The 19,454-nt window shown below is 50.3% G+C and overlaps 1 protein-coding gene and 1 long non-coding RNA gene across 2 annotated transcripts; both read left to right on the top strand.

The window, feature by feature from the left end:
- Positions 1-5,492: 5,492 nt before the first annotated feature.
- LOC128917160 (membrane-anchored junction protein-like) lies at positions 5,493-14,961 on the top strand. Its single transcript, XM_054219804.1, has 7 exons — positions 5,493-5,664; positions 8,262-8,304; positions 9,504-9,579; positions 10,819-10,944; positions 11,695-11,726; positions 12,522-12,631; positions 14,835-14,961. Exons 1-7 carry the CDS (start codon positions 5,564-5,566, stop codon positions 14,959-14,961), a joined length of 615 nt encoding a protein of 204 aa, XP_054075779.1. The 5' UTR covers positions 5,493-5,563.
- A 2,221-nt stretch (positions 14,962-17,182) lies between these two features.
- LOC128917290 (uncharacterized) lies at positions 17,183-18,517 on the top strand. Its single transcript, XR_008469243.1, has 3 exons — positions 17,183-17,319; positions 18,161-18,246; positions 18,397-18,517. It is a non-coding gene; the product is annotated as an uncharacterized LOC128917290 (long non-coding RNA).
- Positions 18,518-19,454: the final 937 nt, after the last annotated feature.

Genomic DNA, 19,454 nt, shown 5'->3' with positions numbered 1-19,454 from the left:
ACAAAATGGGAGCCCCTATCAGAGTCTATTACCTCAATGGATCCATACCTAGGGATTATATTTTCCAGCAAAGTCTTCACTACGGTTTGAGCGGTGGCTCTAGCTGTCGGGAAAGCTTCCACAAAATGGGTTAGGTGGTCTATGATTACTAATAAGTATTTATATCGTCCCACCTTTGGAAGTTCAGTGAAGTCTAGCTGGATTTTAGCAAATGGTCTGTGAGCCAGTTCCCTTCCCCCCAGGGCTTTTTCCCCGTAACTGATGTTTATTGACCCTTTTGCATGTCATACATTCGCTAACTGTTCTCTTTGCTATATTGTATATACCAATGCACACATACTTTGTGGCAAACTGACCCACTAACGCCTGAGTTCCCCAATGGGTGTTCTCATGGAATTTTTGCATGATTTTCAAAGCCAGAGGTTTTGGGAGAACTTCCCGGCCATCCGGGAGTTTCCACTTTCCTTTTTCTGTCTCCCTGATTCCCATCTGAGTCAGCTTATCTTTTTCCTGCACTGTAAAACTCAGGATTGAGTGAATTTTTCCGTGTAGATGGCAATGGCTATACTTGGGGTTGTCACACTCATCATAAATTAGACATCTGCAAGGGACTGCATCGATTCCAAAATCCTTCCAACACTCATAACATGGGAATTCGTCTGATTCCTTTCCACAAGTTATACAGTCCTCCCGAGTTCTTTTAGTCTGGATCACCATTAATGCCGCTCTTTTTGCTTCTTGATCAGCAAGATTGTTTCCTCTGACTAATGGGCTTAATCCTTTTTGGTGTCCTTTTAAATGTACTACGGCTATTCCCGCTGGTCCTCGTAATGCTTGTAAGACCTGGATTATTAATTCCTGGTGTATTAATCCTTTTCCTTGAGAATTTATTAAACCCCTTTCTTCCCAAATTTTTCCAAAAGTATGCACTACGCCAAAGGCATATTTTGAATCAGTATATATGGTTCCAATTTTACCTTTTAAAAGTTGCAAGGCTCTTAATACAGCATATAGTTCACAAGCCTGTGCAGACCAACTAGGGCTCAGAGGTCCTGATTCTATTACACTAAATGTTTTCCCATCAATGATTGCAAATGCTGATTTTCTCTTTCCTTCAACTACCCGGGATGATCCATCTACAAATAGCTTTTCTCCTTCTCCAAGTTCTTCCTCATCTAAATCTGGTCTGATTTTTGTTTGCTCCTCAATGTTGTAAAGACAATCATGATTTATTTTGTCACTCGGCTCCCCATACAAAAACTGTGCTGGATTCTGCACGCTTGTTACCTCGAGTTCCAGTTTGGGAGAGGAAATTAGGATGCATTTATATTTTAGGAGCCGGGGCATCTGTTATCCATTTGTCAGCTTTTTGTTGCAAAATTCCCCTGATGTTGTGAGGTGATAATACCCTCAATTCTCCTCCAAAGGTAATTTTATGGGCTTCCTCTACCAAAAGGGCTGCGGCTACTACCACTTGAAGGCAGGTAGGCCAACCCCTACTTACAGGGTCCAGGAGTTTAGATAAGTATCCCACAGGTTTCTTTCTTCCTGCCCATTCTTGTGCTAATACCCCAAATGCGGTCCCTTCATCAACACTGATAAATAGATAAAATGGTTTCTTTACATCTGGCAGGCTCAAAACCGGGGCATTTACTAAATCAGTTTTTAGTGTTTCTAATTGTTTATCATCATCCTCCGACCATTTCCATAATCCATCCTTAGTTAATTTGGTATAGAGGAACTTCACCTTTTTGCTATAGTTCTCAATCCATTGCCTGCAATAGCCAAAGAGACCTAATAATTGCCTAACCTGTCTTTTAGTTCTAGGAGCCGGTAATGACAATATGCCATTCACCCTTTCGGGGTCTAATTTCTTAGTTCCCTTGCTTAGTCTGTGTCCCAGATATTTTACTTCTTTCTCAACAAATTGTAGTTTTGATTTTGATACCTTCAATCCTTGTAAACTCAAAAAATTGAGTAACTTAATACTTTCCTGCCTCACTTTTTCTTCGCTATCACCAGCTAGGAGCAAATCATCCACATATTGGACCAGCGTGACTCCTTCACTTAACTCATACCCCTTCAGGATTTGTTCTAAGGCTTGTCCGAACAAGTTCGGAGATTCGGTAAACCCTTGGGGCAATACCGTCCACCGTAATTGTTTCCGATGGTTATCTGGGTCTTCCCATTCAAAAGCAAAGTAATCTCGGCAATCTTCTTTGAGAGGGCATGCCCAGAATGCATCCTTCAGATCTATTACACTATACCATTGATTATCGGGCCCTATTTGACTCAGGAGGGTGTGTGGATTCGCCACCACCGGGAATCTAGCTATTGTTCTCTGGTTAATTTCTCGTAAGTCATGTACTAACCTATATTTTCCATCCGGCTTTTTTTTTTTTTTTTTTTTTTTTTTTTTTTTCAGGCAGGATGGGAGTATTAAAAGGAGACATACAGGGTTCTAGCAAGCCCTTTTCAAGTAATCTTTGGATCTCAGGTTTCAAACCTAGTCTCCCTTCTCTAGGAAGGGGGTATTGTTTTATTCTGACTGGTATTTCTGGGTTCCTTATTGTTACTGAAAAGGGTTCAATATCTAACTTACCTACTGTTTCCGGGGTGTACCAGACTTCAGGATTTATTTTCTCTTCATCTATTACTCGTAAGGGACACAGTTTAATTTTATTTTTTTTTTAGTGTTTCATTTTTTACTTCTAAGCCAATTCCTAATTCAATCATCAAATCTCGGCCCAATAAATTATAGCCTGCTTCAGGCATGAGTAGCAGGGACCCCACCCCTACCTTAGAATGGGTTTCAAAAAACACATCCTTTATTACGGGTATTCCAAAAGGTTCTCCTTTTGCTCCAATAACCTGTATAGTCGCCGAGGATATTTTACATCCTTGGGGCAATTTTTGAACGGTAGATCTTTCTGCTCCCGAGTCCACTAGGAACTCAATTTCTTGTTGCTGGGGACCCACTTTTAGTTTTATCAAGGGCTCTGGTGGTTTGTTTTTTTTTTTGGTTTTTTTTTTTTTTTTTCTCGGGTTCCCAGCAAATAGAGCCCCTGACACCCCTAGTCTTTGAACATTTTCTCATCCATCATTCTCTTTCTGCAGTCCTTTTTAACATGCCCTTTTCCTCCACAATAAAAACAAACCACAGTTTCCCATTCTCTCCCTCTTAAAGGTTTTCGGGTCTCCTGTCTTATCTGGCGAGCTTCAAACCCTTTTCCAGGGGTTGACGTCCTTTGCCCTTCTCTGACTGCAGCTACCAACATTCTGGCTTGTCTCTTATGTATTTCCTCCTCCCTGCGGACATACACTTTCTGGGCTTCCCTTAACAATTCATCCAAACCCCTATCCTGCCAATCCTCCACTTTCTCCAGCTTCTTTCTAATGTCCGTCCATGATTTAGCTACAAATTGGTTTTTTTTTTTTTCCTACCCCCCTGTTTCTTCTCTCTCAAGTGATATAGATTTACTCTAGTCTCTGACCTTATCCACAAGTGTGCATATTCACTCTCCTCCAGGCTAAAGGGTTCCTTAGAATTAACATAAATATGTAAAGCCTGGCATATCCAATCTTCAAAGGACCCAAAAACGGGCCAATACAGGTGGTCACTTCTAATTTGTTTCCCACCCCAAACTTCCATACAATAACGTATCATTTTTGCTTTATCCTTACCCTGCCTAGAAGGGTAATCATCCCAATATTTAATCATTAATCCTAACGAACTGTCTGGCGGTATCTGGGGTAACCTAACCTTAGGCACCGACCCACCCATGGGATCAGAAGGCTTGCTTTTCTTCTGTCCCATTTTCCAGAGTGCCTTCACACACACACACAATCTTTTCCCCCTGTTCGTGGCCCAGTCCCTCGCGGTAGATGGGAACCGCACTACTAAGGGGTCCGCACTTGCTTCGTCCTCAAGTGGACGTCTCACACAGGCACACTACGGGATACCCAACCCCAACCGAACGGATCACCGGCCTATACTTACTCACTCCTGAGTCTTCGTTCGGGTCTTCGTGCACAAAGTTTACGGGGTTGCCGGCTTTTATTTGCTTACTGCCGAATTTCGAGTTCGTCGGTAGAGGTTTTGGGTGTAAAAACCCCCAACAGGGGCTGCTTACTCAGCGGGGCGCCCCCCCTGTGAGGTTTACAGCCAAATTGCCTCTATCCGAGTCACGGCACCAAATTTGTTATAGATTGTGGCCCAATAATTGACAGGAACCAGTCCAATTAATCGAATTAGTTTATTAAGCAAGCGGCAACAAGCAAAACAGCGCTGGGCGGCCGGGGAGTCTTTGCTCCGCCAACGGCGCACACCCACTCCCCGAAAGTAGTTGATTCTATACTCTTCTGGTTCCCGTATATGTGTCAATCCTGGTATATTCCGTGTCTGAGCGACGTGTTGCTAGGGGGTCGGTCTTGTCCCGCCTCCTGATGGTCGTGGGGCTGAAGGCTCCTCATCTTTATCAGTGTCCTTGGGGAGACTCTTTTCAGCTTGTCTCACAACTTAGCTCTTCCCTTTGAAGTGTTAAAACACACCAGATACCTGTGATTTAGGCCTTGAGGTATCAAAGTGCCCCAGACAGCCCGCTGGATGCCTGCGATTCAAGTATGTGAAGAGTCGAAACAGTGTAAGTTTTCACCAGCCTTTAAGAAAGCCTGATTTGATTAACAAACATGATTCTATTTATTACACCTCTGAAGCGCAGCAGCAGCAGCGGCCGGTGCAGAGCGGGCGGCCGGAGCGGAGGGAGCGGGTACGGGCCCGGCTCGGCCCCGCCCGGCTGCCCTCGGCTGGGCTCGGCTCCGGCCGCGGGCCCGGCCCCGCCTGAGGCACGGGCGGGCGCGGCGGGGCCTCCGCCCGCTGGGCGCCAGCGCCGGGGCTGCCCGGGGGCGTCGGGGCCGGCAGCGGGGCCGCGGAGGCGGCGGCGACATCTCCCCCCGGGGCAGGCCGGGGAGCGGCGCCAGCGTCCGCGGCGGGGCCCGGCCTTCCCCCGGCGTGCCCGGTCGGCCCCGGGCCCTCCCTGCGCCCCGGGGCTGCGGGGGCCGCAGGCGCTGCCTCTCGCCGCTGGCGTCCGGCAGAGGCCGGGGGGCGGCGGGGGGGACGCGTTTCTCCGGGCCGCACCCGCAGGGGCTGCGGGGGCCGCCGCCGCCGCCGGGGGTCCCTCAGGGCCGGGGTCGGTCCCGGGCTGCCACACGGCCCTGCCCGGGCCTTGTTGCCTTCCCCCGGGGCAAGGGGCCCGTACGGCCTCGGGGCCGTTGGTGGGGACACCGCCCGAGCAGCGCAGCTGGAGGCGGGTGGCTGTCTGCTGCAAGCCCGTCCTCGAAGCCTGCCCAAACCCACCCTGCTTTATTGGAATGCCCGAATCGGCGATTGTCGGACTGGTAGGAGACGCGGGTGGGAAGCCTGTTCTCTCGGCAGATGGCCTCTCGAGGAAACACTGCGCGCCATCCCTTCTTCTCATAGGACAGAGTGAGATCTGGTGGAGGGTTTTAGCCATTGACCTTTGACTCTCCTGCTCCCCTAGGCTGTATCCTGGGAGAAAGAAAGATGTCGCTGAAACCGTTTACCTACCCGTTGCCTGAAACAAGGTTCCTTCATGCAGGCGGGCTTGTGTACAAATTTAAAATCCGGTATGGCAACTTCAGCAGGTAAGCGTGTTAAAGCTGCAAAGTCACCCCGCGGTTTGGCGGCTGCGGGTAGCAGTGAGTGAGTATGAGACACTAAACTCAGGTCTGGGGGCTCCTCCTTTCCTGCCTTCTTTCACTGACCCCGAAAGTGGTCACTTAAAAGTTGCTGCTGGGCTTGCACAGGCTGAGCATTGGCTCAAGAGAGTAATTTGAGCTGTAAAAAACGCTCCTGTTTCACTGCCACGTGTGGGTTTTGTGCTTCAGTGGACAGAGAGGCTGTTTTTACCGACAGCGTTTTGTGATTCTGTGTTTACCTGAAAAGCCCTAGAGTCTTTGTAGTGCTTTAGTCCCAGCTGACAAGGAAGCCCCACACAGCCGCTCACTCGGTGCCCCGCAGTGGGGTGAGGGAGAGAATCGGAGGGGTAGAAGTAAGGATAAAGTGGGTTGAGATAAAGACTTTAATTAGTAAAGCAAAAGCCGTGCGTGCAAACAAAGCAAAATCAGGAATTCGTTCTCTGCTTGCCATCGGCGGGCGGGTGTTTAATCTCCAGGAAAGCCGGGCTCCATCACACCTAAGAGTTGCTTGGGAAGACAAACACCATAACGCTGAGCGTCCCCCCTTCCTCCTTCTTTCCCTGGTTTTATTGCTAAGCGTGACGTCCTGTGCTGTGGGATATCCCTTTGGTCAGTTGGTAACTAAAGCACAGGGTGCTGGGTCAGATCCCCACCACGTGGGGAAGATGTCAGACAAGTCAAGAGGATGATCTTGTAGAGGTGAAAAAAAGACTTTCCCCGAGGGTATTGCCCTGGAGGAACCTTCTTGTGCCTGCTGGTCAGACACACAGAGATGATGGCAAGTGCTTTTGTGAGTGGGCAAAACCTTGACCAGCTTCCTCAAGGAGCTCTGGAGCTTTTCGTTTGAGAGGGGACTCAGAATCGTGGAGGCTGCGCTCCGTAATAGTCACAGGTGTTTGAGCTACTCTGGAAAAGGAACTGGAGCTGCTCGGGTTTAAGGCTGGTATTCCAAAGCAAGTGCTTCTAGATTGTGTCCTGCTGAAGGAGTGTTCTGTAGAGCTCAAACTTGGTCTGAAACTTGATGAGTTGTTGCTGTCTCAGCCTCTGATTAATCGTTAAGAACAATAGTATTCCCAAATAAAAGCAGCCCAAAGCAGTGGCTCAGCATAATGTGGCTCCCCGTGTACATCCTGCAGGGCTGTGGTCATCAGCAGACAGCAGTTGGAGGCTGGTGCCCTCAGAGGCTTTTGGAAGGTCTTACAGACTGTTGAGTTAACTCTCTCTTGAGACAGTGGCAACCGTGCAGGAACTAGAACTGAGATCCTTTTGAGCCAGCGAGTATCCCTGCGTCAGAGAAAAAGAACAGCACCGTGCCGTCCCCAAACCCCCCTTGTCATGGCCGTGAGGTTGCAGCAGGGCTGAAATGCCACAGGCAATGACTCGAGCACCTGCCTCGAGGGTGGTTTCATGAGTGTGCGTGGATTTCCTTTTGCAATCAGACGCGCGCAGCCATTGCCAGAGCCTGGGTTCGCTCGGGAGGTGGCTGTTGTTGGCTGCAGCAGGATGGAGGAGCGTGTGCTATGAACATCGTGCCACCTGGTCTGTCTCCAGACCTGAAGCTACCTCCGATCTTGTGCCACACTTGTCTCCTTTTTCCTTTGTAGGCTGGCTCTTTGAAATTCTGTTGCATGACTTTATTTTGGGATGAGTTGAAACGCAGTCGTTTCTTTAGCTTTGCTTGAGCATTTTGCTGCAATAGTGTCGGATCCAGGAGGATTAACCTTCCTCGTTTAGTTCTCCGTGTTGATTTTGGAGAGGAAGGTGTGTTGTGGTGTCGTGTAGCGTTCAGAAGATCCTGGGGCAGTCAGAAGGTTCAGGGCTGGGGACCCTGAATGTGGAGGATAGGAGAATGGCTGCCTCCCAGAGCACGTACCAGGGAGCACTCGTGTGCCATAATTCCTTACGCTCCACTGTATTTACTTACTTCCAAGCAACAGTTATGTGATTTCTTTACTTTTTAATGGGTTCGGATTTTCTTTGGGACCTCTCTCCCTCTGCATTTGATTGTTGGCCGACACCTAGCCGCAAACAGCTTTGAGAAGCTGGCTGAGAAAAGCAGGAGACAGCTTGATGCAGGCAGTACACAGCTCCCAGCATCGCAGGGCTTAGGTCCAATGCTGTGAAGGCCCGTTCCTCTGCAGGTTTGCGCCGTGGAGGGGATTCAGAGATGTGTCCTGCTGGTTCCTGCTTTTAGTCCGTTGCGGGGACTGGCATCGCCATCGGCTGGAAGACAGAGGTGCTGGTTTGAGGGCGCCTTGTCAAAACCCCAGTCCTAGAGGTTCCTGAGGATCACCTGAAAAGATCTGATCTCCCGTCCATTGTATCCTCACGCAAAACGCAAAGGGGCAGAAAATTGAAAAGAAACAGTCCTTGTGGAATACCAGATGTTTTTTACAAACAGTAAATCAGGAGTTCATCTGCCTGCTAAGTATTTTCTGTGTGCAGTGGGAATGATGATTTGTGGATGTTTAAACTCTTCCAACGAATGCAGCTGCGTTGCTCTTTGATGAGGCTGGGATGAACTGTCTCTGTTTGTTTCACAGTGCTCCTGATCTCAACGCTGGAAGTGCTGTCAAGGAGTTAGAGGTAGGAGAGGAAGCAGGTCCCTGGCACTTTGTCTGCACGTTAAGCTGAGCAAATGTTTTGTTTGTTACGGGACTGAGGACATTTTGTCCAATGCAGCGTTTCGAGTGAGAGCGATGGGGAACTTCCCTGGAGAGCACGAGGGTGAAAAAATGTGGCAAATGAGAAGCCGTCACCAACAGGCAGCGTTAGCGTAGAAGAGTAATGGTTTTATTTGAAGTATTTCCAAGAAGCGACCGACTGTTAAAACTGGATACGTGAAACTTCAGCCCCAGACCTGAGCAGTGCTTTGAAGTGCTCAGGCCTGACGAGCTGCGGCACCCTCCCCTTTGTTCAGGAGCTGTGGTGGTACTGGTGAGCCAGCGGGGCAGCAGCTGATCTAAGGCTCAATTGCACGCGCTTTCCTCGCAGCTGAGGAGCTGGTGGGAGCAGTGGACGTTCTGTTGATGATGCCAGTACTTTGTGACCGAGCTTGGTGACCGCTGATGAGCTCTGTTGTTGTCGTCTTCTTCCTGAGACAGAAGAAACCTCCTGCCGTTCCCGAGACAATGAGTCAAATATCCTGCCTGCTCAGAAATGCTCCCATTACTTACTTTAAAAAAACCCCTTCAGAGTAGAGTAATAGCATTATAAATATTATGGATGAAAATATGCTGATTTTAATTGATGCAGAAAATAATCATTTGATTATTTTGGTCTTTTTTGCTTTTGAAAATACTGAAAGGTATTACTAGAAAAAGTTTCCCGATGGTAAAGCAGGAGTTAGCTGGGGCTGAATTGCAGTTCCTCTGTAACTGAACTTGGTCAATATTCAGAAAAAGAGGAATATGTTCACTTTTGAAAGAGGTCAACGCTGCATGTGTTTTGCTGGCAAAAAGGAGAATTCTGAAATGCAGAATTTCTTAAATTTAAAAGCACGCCTCCGTTGTCCATAGCGATGCTTCTGCGTTAGCTCAAGACTACGATATTAATTCACTTCAGTTTCTATGAGCCTGTGAGTGCAGCGCACTCTGGGTGATGGGAGGGAGTGGGGAGAAGAAGGGGAGGAGGAAAAGCAAAATAGCTAGAACCTGCTCTTCCCTGATTCGTGCAAGCTGTAAAGTAATTGTAAATTTTTTCCGTGCCTTGAAACTGTACTTCACAGTCGAATTGTGGCTGTATTGTTAATATTCTTCTCTCGTTTCTTTTTTTGGCCTCCCCAGGAAGCGATTCGAGTAATCCTTGGAAATCTTGATGATTTACATCCATTTTCTACAGACCACTTCACTGTCTTTCCGTGTATCCTTTCTTTCCTGTTCGTAAAAGAAGAGGTTCAATGAGTTGTCTCTGTTGGGCACTGTGTAATTCGACCTTCGTGTCCAGTGGCGTGCAGAGCTTTAGCTGGAGTACGACTCCTTTGAGCTTTGCAGTTTTACCTTAGCTGAAGGTCCTCCTCAGTTGTTGCCTTCACCAGAGAACTGATGTGAAAAGAGAGTTTTGCGGGGATTTCAGATGAACGCCCCTGCATTCCGAATCAGATTTAGCCAGAGAAAATGCATGTGTATTGATAAAGTCCCAGGAAGCCCACCTAATGCGATTGCAAGCAAAGCTAGTGCATAAAAAGGCTGACAAACGTCAGATGCTCCCTGCAGGCTCAGCAACGTTGGCCACTCGTAGAGAAGACCGCGGTAGTTTTCTCTTAAGGTACCTTAGGATTAAATATTGTAGGTGCCGTAGTGTAAAGGGTTCAAAAGCAGTTACTCTGCTGAGGCTCTTGTTGAAGAGAAAAGTAAATTGGTCGAATGAGAAGCCTTTTCAGTCCTGAGGTGTGTCAGTTTGGGCATCGGATCAGGCCCTTTGGCATCCCCTCCTGTGGTTCTGGGTGCCCAGGAGTAATGGACATCCAGGTGTTTCCTCCTCCAAGGCGTTCCCTTCCAGTCTTGGAAGAGCGCGCTATTGCCGCACCTCGTAGTAGCAGGCAAGGAGGAGGTCGTCCTCGCTCTCTGTCAGAAGCTGGTACGTAGGAGAGCAACTTATTCCTGTTCCTGCCAGGAAGAGAAAGCGGCCAAGAGCATCGTCAGACAGGAAGCGCCCAAACAAATGTTGGGGTTGTTGGTTTGCGTGGCTAGAGCTCAGCCAGTCTTGCCTGCATGCTCGAGGAGGGTTTGGCTCGTGGGCTTGTGTTTCCAGAACTTGGCAGTCCATGCCCACGCGCAGCCAGCGCTGGGCCCTAGTGAGAAGTGCCAGCTCAGAGGCCTGGCGTGATGAGGTGTCCTGCAGTCTGGGTGTCGGGCTCCTCGCTGGAGCGTAGCTCTTAGTTACTCCCCAGCTGTGCGAGCTCTGGGAGAGGATCACCTGGACAAGTGTTTCTTGTAAGGTGTCGCTCGTGGTGTTTCCCGCGGTTCCTACCGCCAGATTGTATTTGCTGCCTTCGGCACATGTGCCCTGTGGTGTGACTTTTGCAGCTTTCCAAGGAGACGTTGTCAGGATGCCTGCTCCTTTGGAATGTTAGTGCTCTGTTCTTATCATCGTTCGCAGATCTGAATAAATGGGAGAGATTATCGGAGATGAGATTCAAACATGAGAACGTCCTTCTCGTGCCTTATCCCTACATTTGCACTGTCTATCTAGAACTCAACTCATTTCAGCAGAACGTATCTTGTGGTAAGTCACTATGGTTACGTTTGCATCATTTCTGGAAACATCTCTCATCTGTGTCTCGCTTTTCCCTTTCCTTTCACCTACCGTGTCTTTGAATTGGAGGGAGCAAAACTGCACGCAGCACGGCCGTACCGTGGATTTGAAATAGAGCGGAACAGTGTGTTCTCTCGTGTCCTGTATTGCGTTCCTGACATTTCCTGACTCTCCCTTTGCCTTCCCAAGCCCTGCTGACTCTTCAGCTAGTATGTGGATGAAGCAGCGCCCAGCGGCTCCCGACCTTCGTTCTTTAATGTCGGTAGCTCGGCTGGAGCCAGCACGTGTAGATGGAACCTGTGTTTTGCCTCCTTGTGCTTGATGACGTTTGTTGACATTGAACTCCACACTCTTTGTTTCTGTTGTCCCAAAGAAAGAATGCATTTGTTTTTCTAAATTATTACAGTAATTCTGGTAATAACGTCTCTTGTGTGATTGGCAAATGTTCCCTCTTCTCTTCTGAAGACTCCTTTGACGCTTCAAGAGAAGCAGTTGTCCCCATCCCATCGACACGGGTATTCCTCGCAGGAATTCTAGTTCTGAAAGAGCTGCATTTGCCGTTTTTCGGTTTCAACGTATCATATGCAAGTCCAACATGGTTTCTGAGGAGTTTGTCTTGTTCTCCGGAAGTGAGGTGCAATGCAAAAATATACTTTTAAGTTGCTTAAAGACAGTCCAGTCACCAAATATTCACCAAATTTTGTGATACGTCTGTTACAGGTAAAGAAGGAAACGAGGGCAGTGATGCGCTTGTAAGTTTTGTACCTGTTTTTGGTTTGTTGTTTGTGGTTTAAGTTATATACTAAATAGTCTGAAGAAGCAGAACATAGCTCTCGGCAATGCTGTAGTTCTCCTGTTTCTGGCTGTCCATCAGGCACCGTAAGGTGGCACTGAATTCTCCCCCGTAACCACCCAAGCTGGGAGAAATGGTCCTGTTGGTTCCATCGGCCTTTGAACGGAGTCCTGCCTGAGGAGCCCTGCTGGCTTCGGTTCAGTGTGTTTTCTACAAGTCTGAGCTGAGCTGTCAACCGGTCTCTTCAGCGGGAGAGTCTGTAGGATGGGGTCGATATGGCTGAATCAGGAGGTAGTTTCCGAGGTGCTGTGTGTGTCGTAAACAACAAAGTTAAGCTTCTTTGGAAAGTTTTTGTTGAATGAGAGCTCAGGGTAGGTTTGTTTTCGATACGGGTAAGTGACTAAAACTGGAGTGAATTAGTGAAGGGTTCCTGTCCAAATGGCCCGGAAGAAACTCCCGCTCTCTCTGCCAGCATTACATTCCTGCTAATGGCATTCCGTGGCCCTCCTCTGAAGATGGCAAGCAGTATTTCGTGGTGAAAGCGGTTGAGCATAATTCTCTGGATGGCCTCTCAGTGCTCGTCTTCTGTTTGAATAAGGCAGCTGATCTCTTCTTCCTCAAGCATTTTTCGGTTTTTGTTGTATAAAGACGAACGATTTTGCGAAAGATGAATGTATATTAACTCTGAATTTTGTTCTAAAATAGAAAAGTCAAAATCGAATTTTATCAATACGAAGTTTGCAATGTTTTGAAGGTCAAGAGAAGCAATGAAGCGTCCGAAAGTCCTGCAGCGGAAGAAGCGGTGAAGAGGAGGAGAGTGGAAGTCGGAGCAGAGACCTCACGCCCACCGTTGGGTACGGACAGGTGAGTTGACTACCAAATAGTCCTCCAGGGCACATACCAGTGTTTTTAACGTCTCTTGTACCTTCCTCCAATTTCATCCCTATATAATCCTTTGCCCCATTTGTCTTCTTCCTTCTTTTCCGTAGGTGACAGAACCTAAGCAGCATCGCCCATGTTTGCAGAAAGTTATCCTATGCTTTCAGGTTCCCGTGCCATTAACTAGAGGTCTCCCCGTTTATCTCCTTTGTGTCCACATTCTCTGGAGAGTCGCAGCGGGATGGGACCTCAGCAGCGAGACAAAGCAGGGTTGCACACCTGAGCCCGGGGTGGACGGGAAGGGCCGGGAGCAGCTTTCTAGCTGCACACCAGCCTGTTCCTCTGGGTCGGCTGGTGAATGCTGCCGCTCGTCTTGAGGCCGAGATCCCTCTCTGTGGCTTTCACGGAATCGTTGAGGTTGCACGGCACCTTTGATATCACTGAGTCCAACCCCTCCTGCTCAGGCCGGGTCACCCAGAGCAGGTTGCCCAGGACGTGCCCCCCTCAGGTGGACAGCGCGGCTCCCTCTTCTTCCTTCCCTCCCATCAGGTGTGCGTTGGTAAGAGCCCCCCTGAGCCATCTCCAGGCTGAACAGTCCCAGCTCTCCCAGCCTCTCCACATCGGAACAGTGCTCCAGTCCCTTCATCATCTTTGTGGCCCTTTGCTGGGCTCCCCCCGGCGAGTCCCCGTCTTGTCCCAGGGAGCCCAGTCTGGACGGAGCAGCACCCAGCCCTCAGCAGCCCTGAGCAGAGGGGAAGGATCACCTCCCTCGAGCTGCTGGCAAAACGCCTCCTAATGCACCTCAGGGGCCTGTTGGCCGCCTTCAGCGCGAGGGTGCAGTGCTGGTTATGGCGGCTCCCTTCACGCTTCGTTCTTGATTCCCTTTCCGAGGCAGGCCGTTGTTAGTTATAGTCTGGCCGCCTTCTTTCTTTCGTAGAGTGTCGCGTTTGACAAAAAGACAATTTGTGTCTGTACTCAGTGTTCGCAGGTATCTGCAGAGAGTCCCAGGTGCAGCATTGTGATGGGAGGTGTCGATGCTCACCTTCCCCTTCCGTGGCGATGTACAGACCATGTCAGATCATCTCCTTTTTTGCCTTAGATTCTACCCGCTCCCCAGATGGATTTCATGTCGAGATTATAACGGGAGAAGTCCGAAGCCGGTTCTTTTCCTGCTCGTATAAATGTAGTCCTTTAGTTTCCCTCCCCCCCGTCAGTTCCTAGTCACAATAAAACCGCTGGAAACGAGTGAAGAATGAGACCAGGATCCAGAATACATTCTGATCTCTTTTGGCCAAGACGTGAGTTGTAGATGCATAAAATACGAGGCCAGAAAGGGCTCTGTCGTGATGCGGTCTGGCAGCTCCCTCTTAGTCCTGAGTCTTGCCCCTGAAGTTACGTATTCCAGTAAATCATTTTAAAGTGTATTCTTGATTTCATAATTAAATTGGCGAGGTGAGGCATCAGCTTCGAGCCCTCTATCACTTTTTTCCAGTCGCTCTGTTAGACTGAAGAGCTCGTTCAGTCTCAGCAGTCGCCCTGGGAAGGAGTTTGCCTGCTTTACTCAGGCCACCTCTTGGTCTTTTTTTTTGGTTTGGACAAGGTTTTTTGCTCATAATTCCTCACGGGGGATTTGTATTTGAGTTTTCCTGGGGTGCTATTGAGCGTTGAGCTCTCAGAATCTCCAGGTGTCCCTCCCCGGTGATACCGATCGGCACAATGTTGTGTGTGAATCCAGGGCTGGTTTTCCCCACGTGCGTCACTTGGTACCTCTCTGCACAGAGTTTCCGCTGCCATCTCATTGCTCCATGACCGAGTCTTGTACGAGCTTCTGCGGTTCTCTGCTCCCTGCCCTTCTCTTGGTGTCAGTAACCTTGTAGGATTTGCGGCCTTTCTCAACCTGCTGCTCATCCCACTCTCCGTGTCATGTAACGCTTCTTTTTCCTCTTGAACTGCTCGTTGGTTTTACTAGAAAAGCAGAAAGCCTGACACTGGAAGGAGTGCCTAGTTTCATTTTTGAAAGGAGACTTTGAAGCATGAGGACCAAGACAGATTAAGGGTATCTGTCTTCTTGTCTAGAGGTACCAAAACCCTGATATCTAATTAAATAGTTGGAGTAGCCGTTGACAAGTTTGCTTCCTTTTTGTGACGTTTTGTAACCTCAGTTCTTCCTCCTTTGACTTCTTTTTAGGACTGGAGCCAGGCACGGTGACTGTCGGAGTAAAGCAAAGCAGGGATGTGAAACGGTAAGCGACGGAATATTCAGAACGAGACAACAGCATCTGTTTAGTCCTAGATTCTTAAAGTGGCAAGTATAAAAATGCCTTCGGGTAGTTTGTTTTTCCCTTTTCGCCTGCATTGAGGCATTTGTTATTCCTGCTCGTCAATCTTGGCCAAGTGATGAGTTTTCCCGGGAGATGACATAAGCTTTTCCACCGCTCACCGACCGGTCCCGGGACACCCCAGCCCGCTCCCAAGCGGCGACTTCCCGCCCCCTCCCCGGCAGCTGCTGGCTGCAGACTGGGCATTGCTCCCATGGGATGGAACACCTGTGTCCCTGCCGGAGCCCGGGGAGAATTAACCCTATCCCCGTCGGAACCAGGACATGAGGAATGACTCGTCTTCTCAGCAAATACCAATTCAGGTGAGAAGAACCTTCTCTGGAACGGGTGCTTGTGCCACCACGACTCGCACCTGAAATCTGCACGAGTCAGAGCACTGTTGCACTGAGAGGGACGTCCGGACACCAGCTGTTGTGTTTATGAATACCAGAGCAGGTGTCACGAGCATCGCCTGAAATCACGGGCAGATGGTCTCTCCCTCAGTGCGTTTTTTTAGGAGATCAGCGCCAGGTGCTTCTGTGACCTGCTTTCCGTTTGATTTGCTTTCCATTTGCTTTCTTCTGGTATTCAGGATCAGAAGAAAAATTAGGCTTAGGAAAAAACGTATCCGTAGCCCCTGTACTTCCCCAGGCTTCTTCTGATCATTCCTCTAGGGCTCTTGTTCCCTTTATCAGCAGCGCATGGCCTTGGATCCAGATCCACCTGGTGCTTCAGAACGCATCTCAAAAAGGGAAGGGTCTCGTTACACAGGAAGGAAATCCGTCTACTTAGTGCCCATAGGACTGATGTTACAAGACGGGCACTCGATCCAGAAGGAGGAGTGTGGAAGTGCCGCCGTCACACGGCTGGGACAGAGATGGCATTTCCAGCTCCCATCCAAATACCTTCTCGGCCTGCGATCTCGCCAGCAGGCTGTCTGGTCAGGATGCGCGGTGCTGAGCCTGCGCAGCTTTCCACTTAGCGCGTGCACCAGCAGCCAAAGGAGGAGAAAAGAGAACTGAGAGACGCTCGGACTGTCACTGCAGATAATTTTCCTGACTTAGTTAATGCTCCGAGACTGAACTGCAAAGACCTCAGGCCACCTACAGTTTGGAATTTTGCATCAGCCTGAGCTGAGTGCAAGAGAAACGCCATCGGGGAGCGGATCTCCTCTTCTCTTCTCCTCTCTCTGTGACAAAGCTGGTTTATCCTCTCCTCAAGAAGCTTACGTGCTGATTTTGTTGTCTGTGCTCCTTCGTCTCGCTGATAGCCTTCCTCCTGGGTATTCCTGGCTCACCTCGTGCTTCCGTGGCTGTTCGCTTTTGTCCCTTCCCTGTTACTCTGTTTCCTATGACTGTGTCTTCGCAGGCCTGATGTTCAGGGGCCTGTATTGTCCAGTGGCTGTTATTTCCCACAGCACCTCTCTTCGTGCTTTTTTAAAAATCTCTGCCTGTGCCACAGCTGCTGTTATTCTTTCCCTATCTGCTATGTTAAAGTCCACTCAATGAATTACAGCTTTAGGTTGGGCGTGCGAATGTCCTGAGGAGGGAGAGGCGGAAATATATAGGTGAAGAAAGTCCTCGTAGTGGCAGGAAAAGAAATTCAAATGGCAGAACAAGAGCGTAGACCTTGCCTTTTAGTTCTTACAGCGAGCGAACAAGCAAAAATCTCCTGCCCGATGGAATTTGACATGGTGTAATGGTTCTTGGGTTCCTTTTCCTTTCAGAATTCCTCCAAAGCAAAGGAGCGTGAGTTTAGTCCAGCATCCCTTGGCGTGGGCCGTAACCAAGCGCTTTTCTGTAAGTAAGGAGTTTGTGCATTGTCCCATTCAAACCGGCCGATTCCCTCCAAAGCTGCGAGGATTACGTTGGTGTGAGTTTTCCTTTAAAAAGCACGTTTGGCATTTTCCAGCAGGCGAGATGAGGCATTAGACCCACCGTGAAGCGGTAGGTCAGCAGGGATTTTGGCTGAGACTCCCTCCCCGCGGAACACGCTCCCAGCCACAGAGCGAGGCCACGCGGCTCTTTGGGAGCCGGGCTGGGAGATGGGAGCCCATGTCCAAGCCAGTCTGCGTGGGGATGGCCGTGACACCTTCCAACGTCACGGCCATCGGAGCCCGGACCCCCCCCTCAGTATCGGGGTGTGCCGTTGGTACGCAGGGAGCGTGGAGAGAGCCAGCTTGTGGTTCGTTCTTCTGCCGTTCCTTGCAGGGGGATCTGGGGAATCTGACCTCGAACGAAGAACAGCAGCCAGTCAGGCTGAAGGCACGGTGCAGCTGCTGCAGCCAACGGACCCAACGGCGAACAAGGGAAGCGCGGAGTCCAAAGGAAAAGGTGTCTCAACGTTCTGGAGAAGGTACTAACACCGCAGCTCTGAGCAGGTGCAGGCCTGGCTGTGTCCGAGCCTGTGGGGGAGGCTGGGCCTGATTGGGGCGGTTCAGGCGATTCTGCGGGATCCTGAAGAACGGAGACGCCTTTTCTGGGGTTAAACCAAAGTCTCCCAGGGCAACGAAACATTCAGGGATGTCCTGTGGTCAGGGGCAACGTTCCCAGTCAATGTTCCTCTTCTGAGCTGTCTTTGGGAACCACCCCCCCGGCCACGGGAGGGTTCCTGCCCCCAGTCCCAGCCCCCACCCAACGGGGCTTTCATCAGCTGAGGAGAGCCATCTCCAGCCCCATTCCTAAAGGACTTCAACGCTCCCCCTTCTAACAGGGCCTTCCCGGGATGGACCTTCAGGTCCAAATAAAGCAGGACCTTTATTTGGCCGCTCAGCCACTGTGGCTTTGGCCACCTTGACTCTCAAAGACACCATTTGAAACGCAAACTAAAGTAACGGCGCAAAGTGTTGCTGGGCGCTGCTGGCCAAAGGAGCGCTCTGAAGCCGTGGAGCTGTATCCCGCGGGAGCGGTGCGTTCCCTGTGCAGCACACGTGGACCATCGGCAGTGACTGATAGGTGACTTAGTTTCGGAAGGAGTAAAAGTCCTTCTTAATCCTAACGTAGCCAGTCCCTTTGACTACTGAGCCCAGACCCTTGTGGCCAAATTATTCTTTATGTTTCCTCTATTTTTTCAGTCTTCCTCTGATTTCTTTTGCGCTGGGGCTGTGTCTTTCTAGTGGACAGAAATGACCTTGTTAGTACAACTCTCAGAGAAGCCTTTGAAGTATAACGTGCTCTTGTTGTTGTTGCTTCCCCAGCATGATCTTTTCGCCACTACAGCATCTTTTTGGTGGGAAGAACTGACCTGGAAGTCCTGATTGTGGTGGAAAGGTCACCTTGTAGTGTGAGTGTCAGGTGGTATTGCTTCTCGTGTAATTCAGCTTTTCACATTGCTTGTCTTACCTATTAAACGCTTTAACGGAAAGTCTGTTTTGTTTACCTTCTCAACTCAACATCCTGAAGATGTTGGGTTAGAATGTCCTTTTCTTCACAGCCTAGAGTTTTTGGAAAAAGAGCAACAAGCTTTAAGATTGTGATCCTCGAGTGTCATACATCGGGAATGTCACGTGGAAAAGTTCTTAGATGAGGTTCTAATAAAACAAGCATCGACTCGGAACTGCGCGTTACTTTACTGAGCCTTCCCCTGGCAGAAAACACGCTTTCCCCCCAGGAAGCAGCAGAGGTTTCCAGTATTAGCCGGGACTCTGCTTCACAGCACTAAAAAGGTGAAGACTGGGGCAGATTTGGCCGCCTTCTAAAAGGAAAGGGAAAGGTACTTGGGAAAGGAGGAGCAGAAACGAGCAAGCCGGGCTGTTTCCCGGGGGAACTCTTCCCTCTCTTCTCCTTGGCGTCCCGTCAGGGCTGGAAAAGCCAGACCCTCCCGGCGGCTGGCGGCACTGGTGCCGTACTGGTGGCACTGGTGGCTCTGGAGCCCGATGCTCCCGGCTGCTGCAGTCAGCGCGATGGGGGCAGAGAGCTCCTTGGCGAGAGAAGTCGGGATGGGAAGAGGCGTCTCCGCTTCTCCTCTTAGCGCAGGACGTTTTTGTGCTCCTGCCCCCCCTAGAAGGGGGGAGCCCATCTGCCCGGTGCCGCTTGTCCTGCTGCCGGCTCTGCCGCTGCTCCGGCCGAGCCGAGCCGAGCCGAGCCGAGCCGAGCCGAGCCGAGCCGGTCCGAACAGAGCCGACCGGGGCCGAACAGAGCCGAGCGGATCGGAGAGGAAGCGAGCGGGACCGAGCAGAGCCGAGAGGAACCGAGCGAGATAGAGCGGAGACGAACGCGGCCGAAGAGAGCCGAGAGGAACCGAGCGGGGCCGAGCGGGGCCGAACGGGGCCGAGCAGAGCCGAACACAGCCGAGCGGGAGCCCCTCAGATCTCGCGAGAGCCGTTGGCGAGGTCTGGGCGTTGCCGGGGCAACGGCGGGAGGCTCAAACGCGCGGTACCGGCGGCAGCGGCCGGTCGCCGAGGGAGCCGCTCCGGGGCCGGGCCGGGCCGCGGCCCAGCGGGTCTCGGCCACCCTCCGCCCCTCTCCGAAGCAGCTCGGGGAGTGCCAGCG

Source organism: Rissa tridactyla, chromosome 13 (assembly GCF_028500815.1).
Source record: "Rissa tridactyla isolate bRisTri1 chromosome 13, bRisTri1.patW.cur.20221130, whole genome shotgun sequence".
In the NCBI taxonomy this organism is placed as follows: domain Eukaryota; kingdom Metazoa; phylum Chordata; class Aves; order Charadriiformes; family Laridae; genus Rissa; species Rissa tridactyla.
This window is presented reverse-complemented; position numbering and strand designations above follow the sequence as displayed.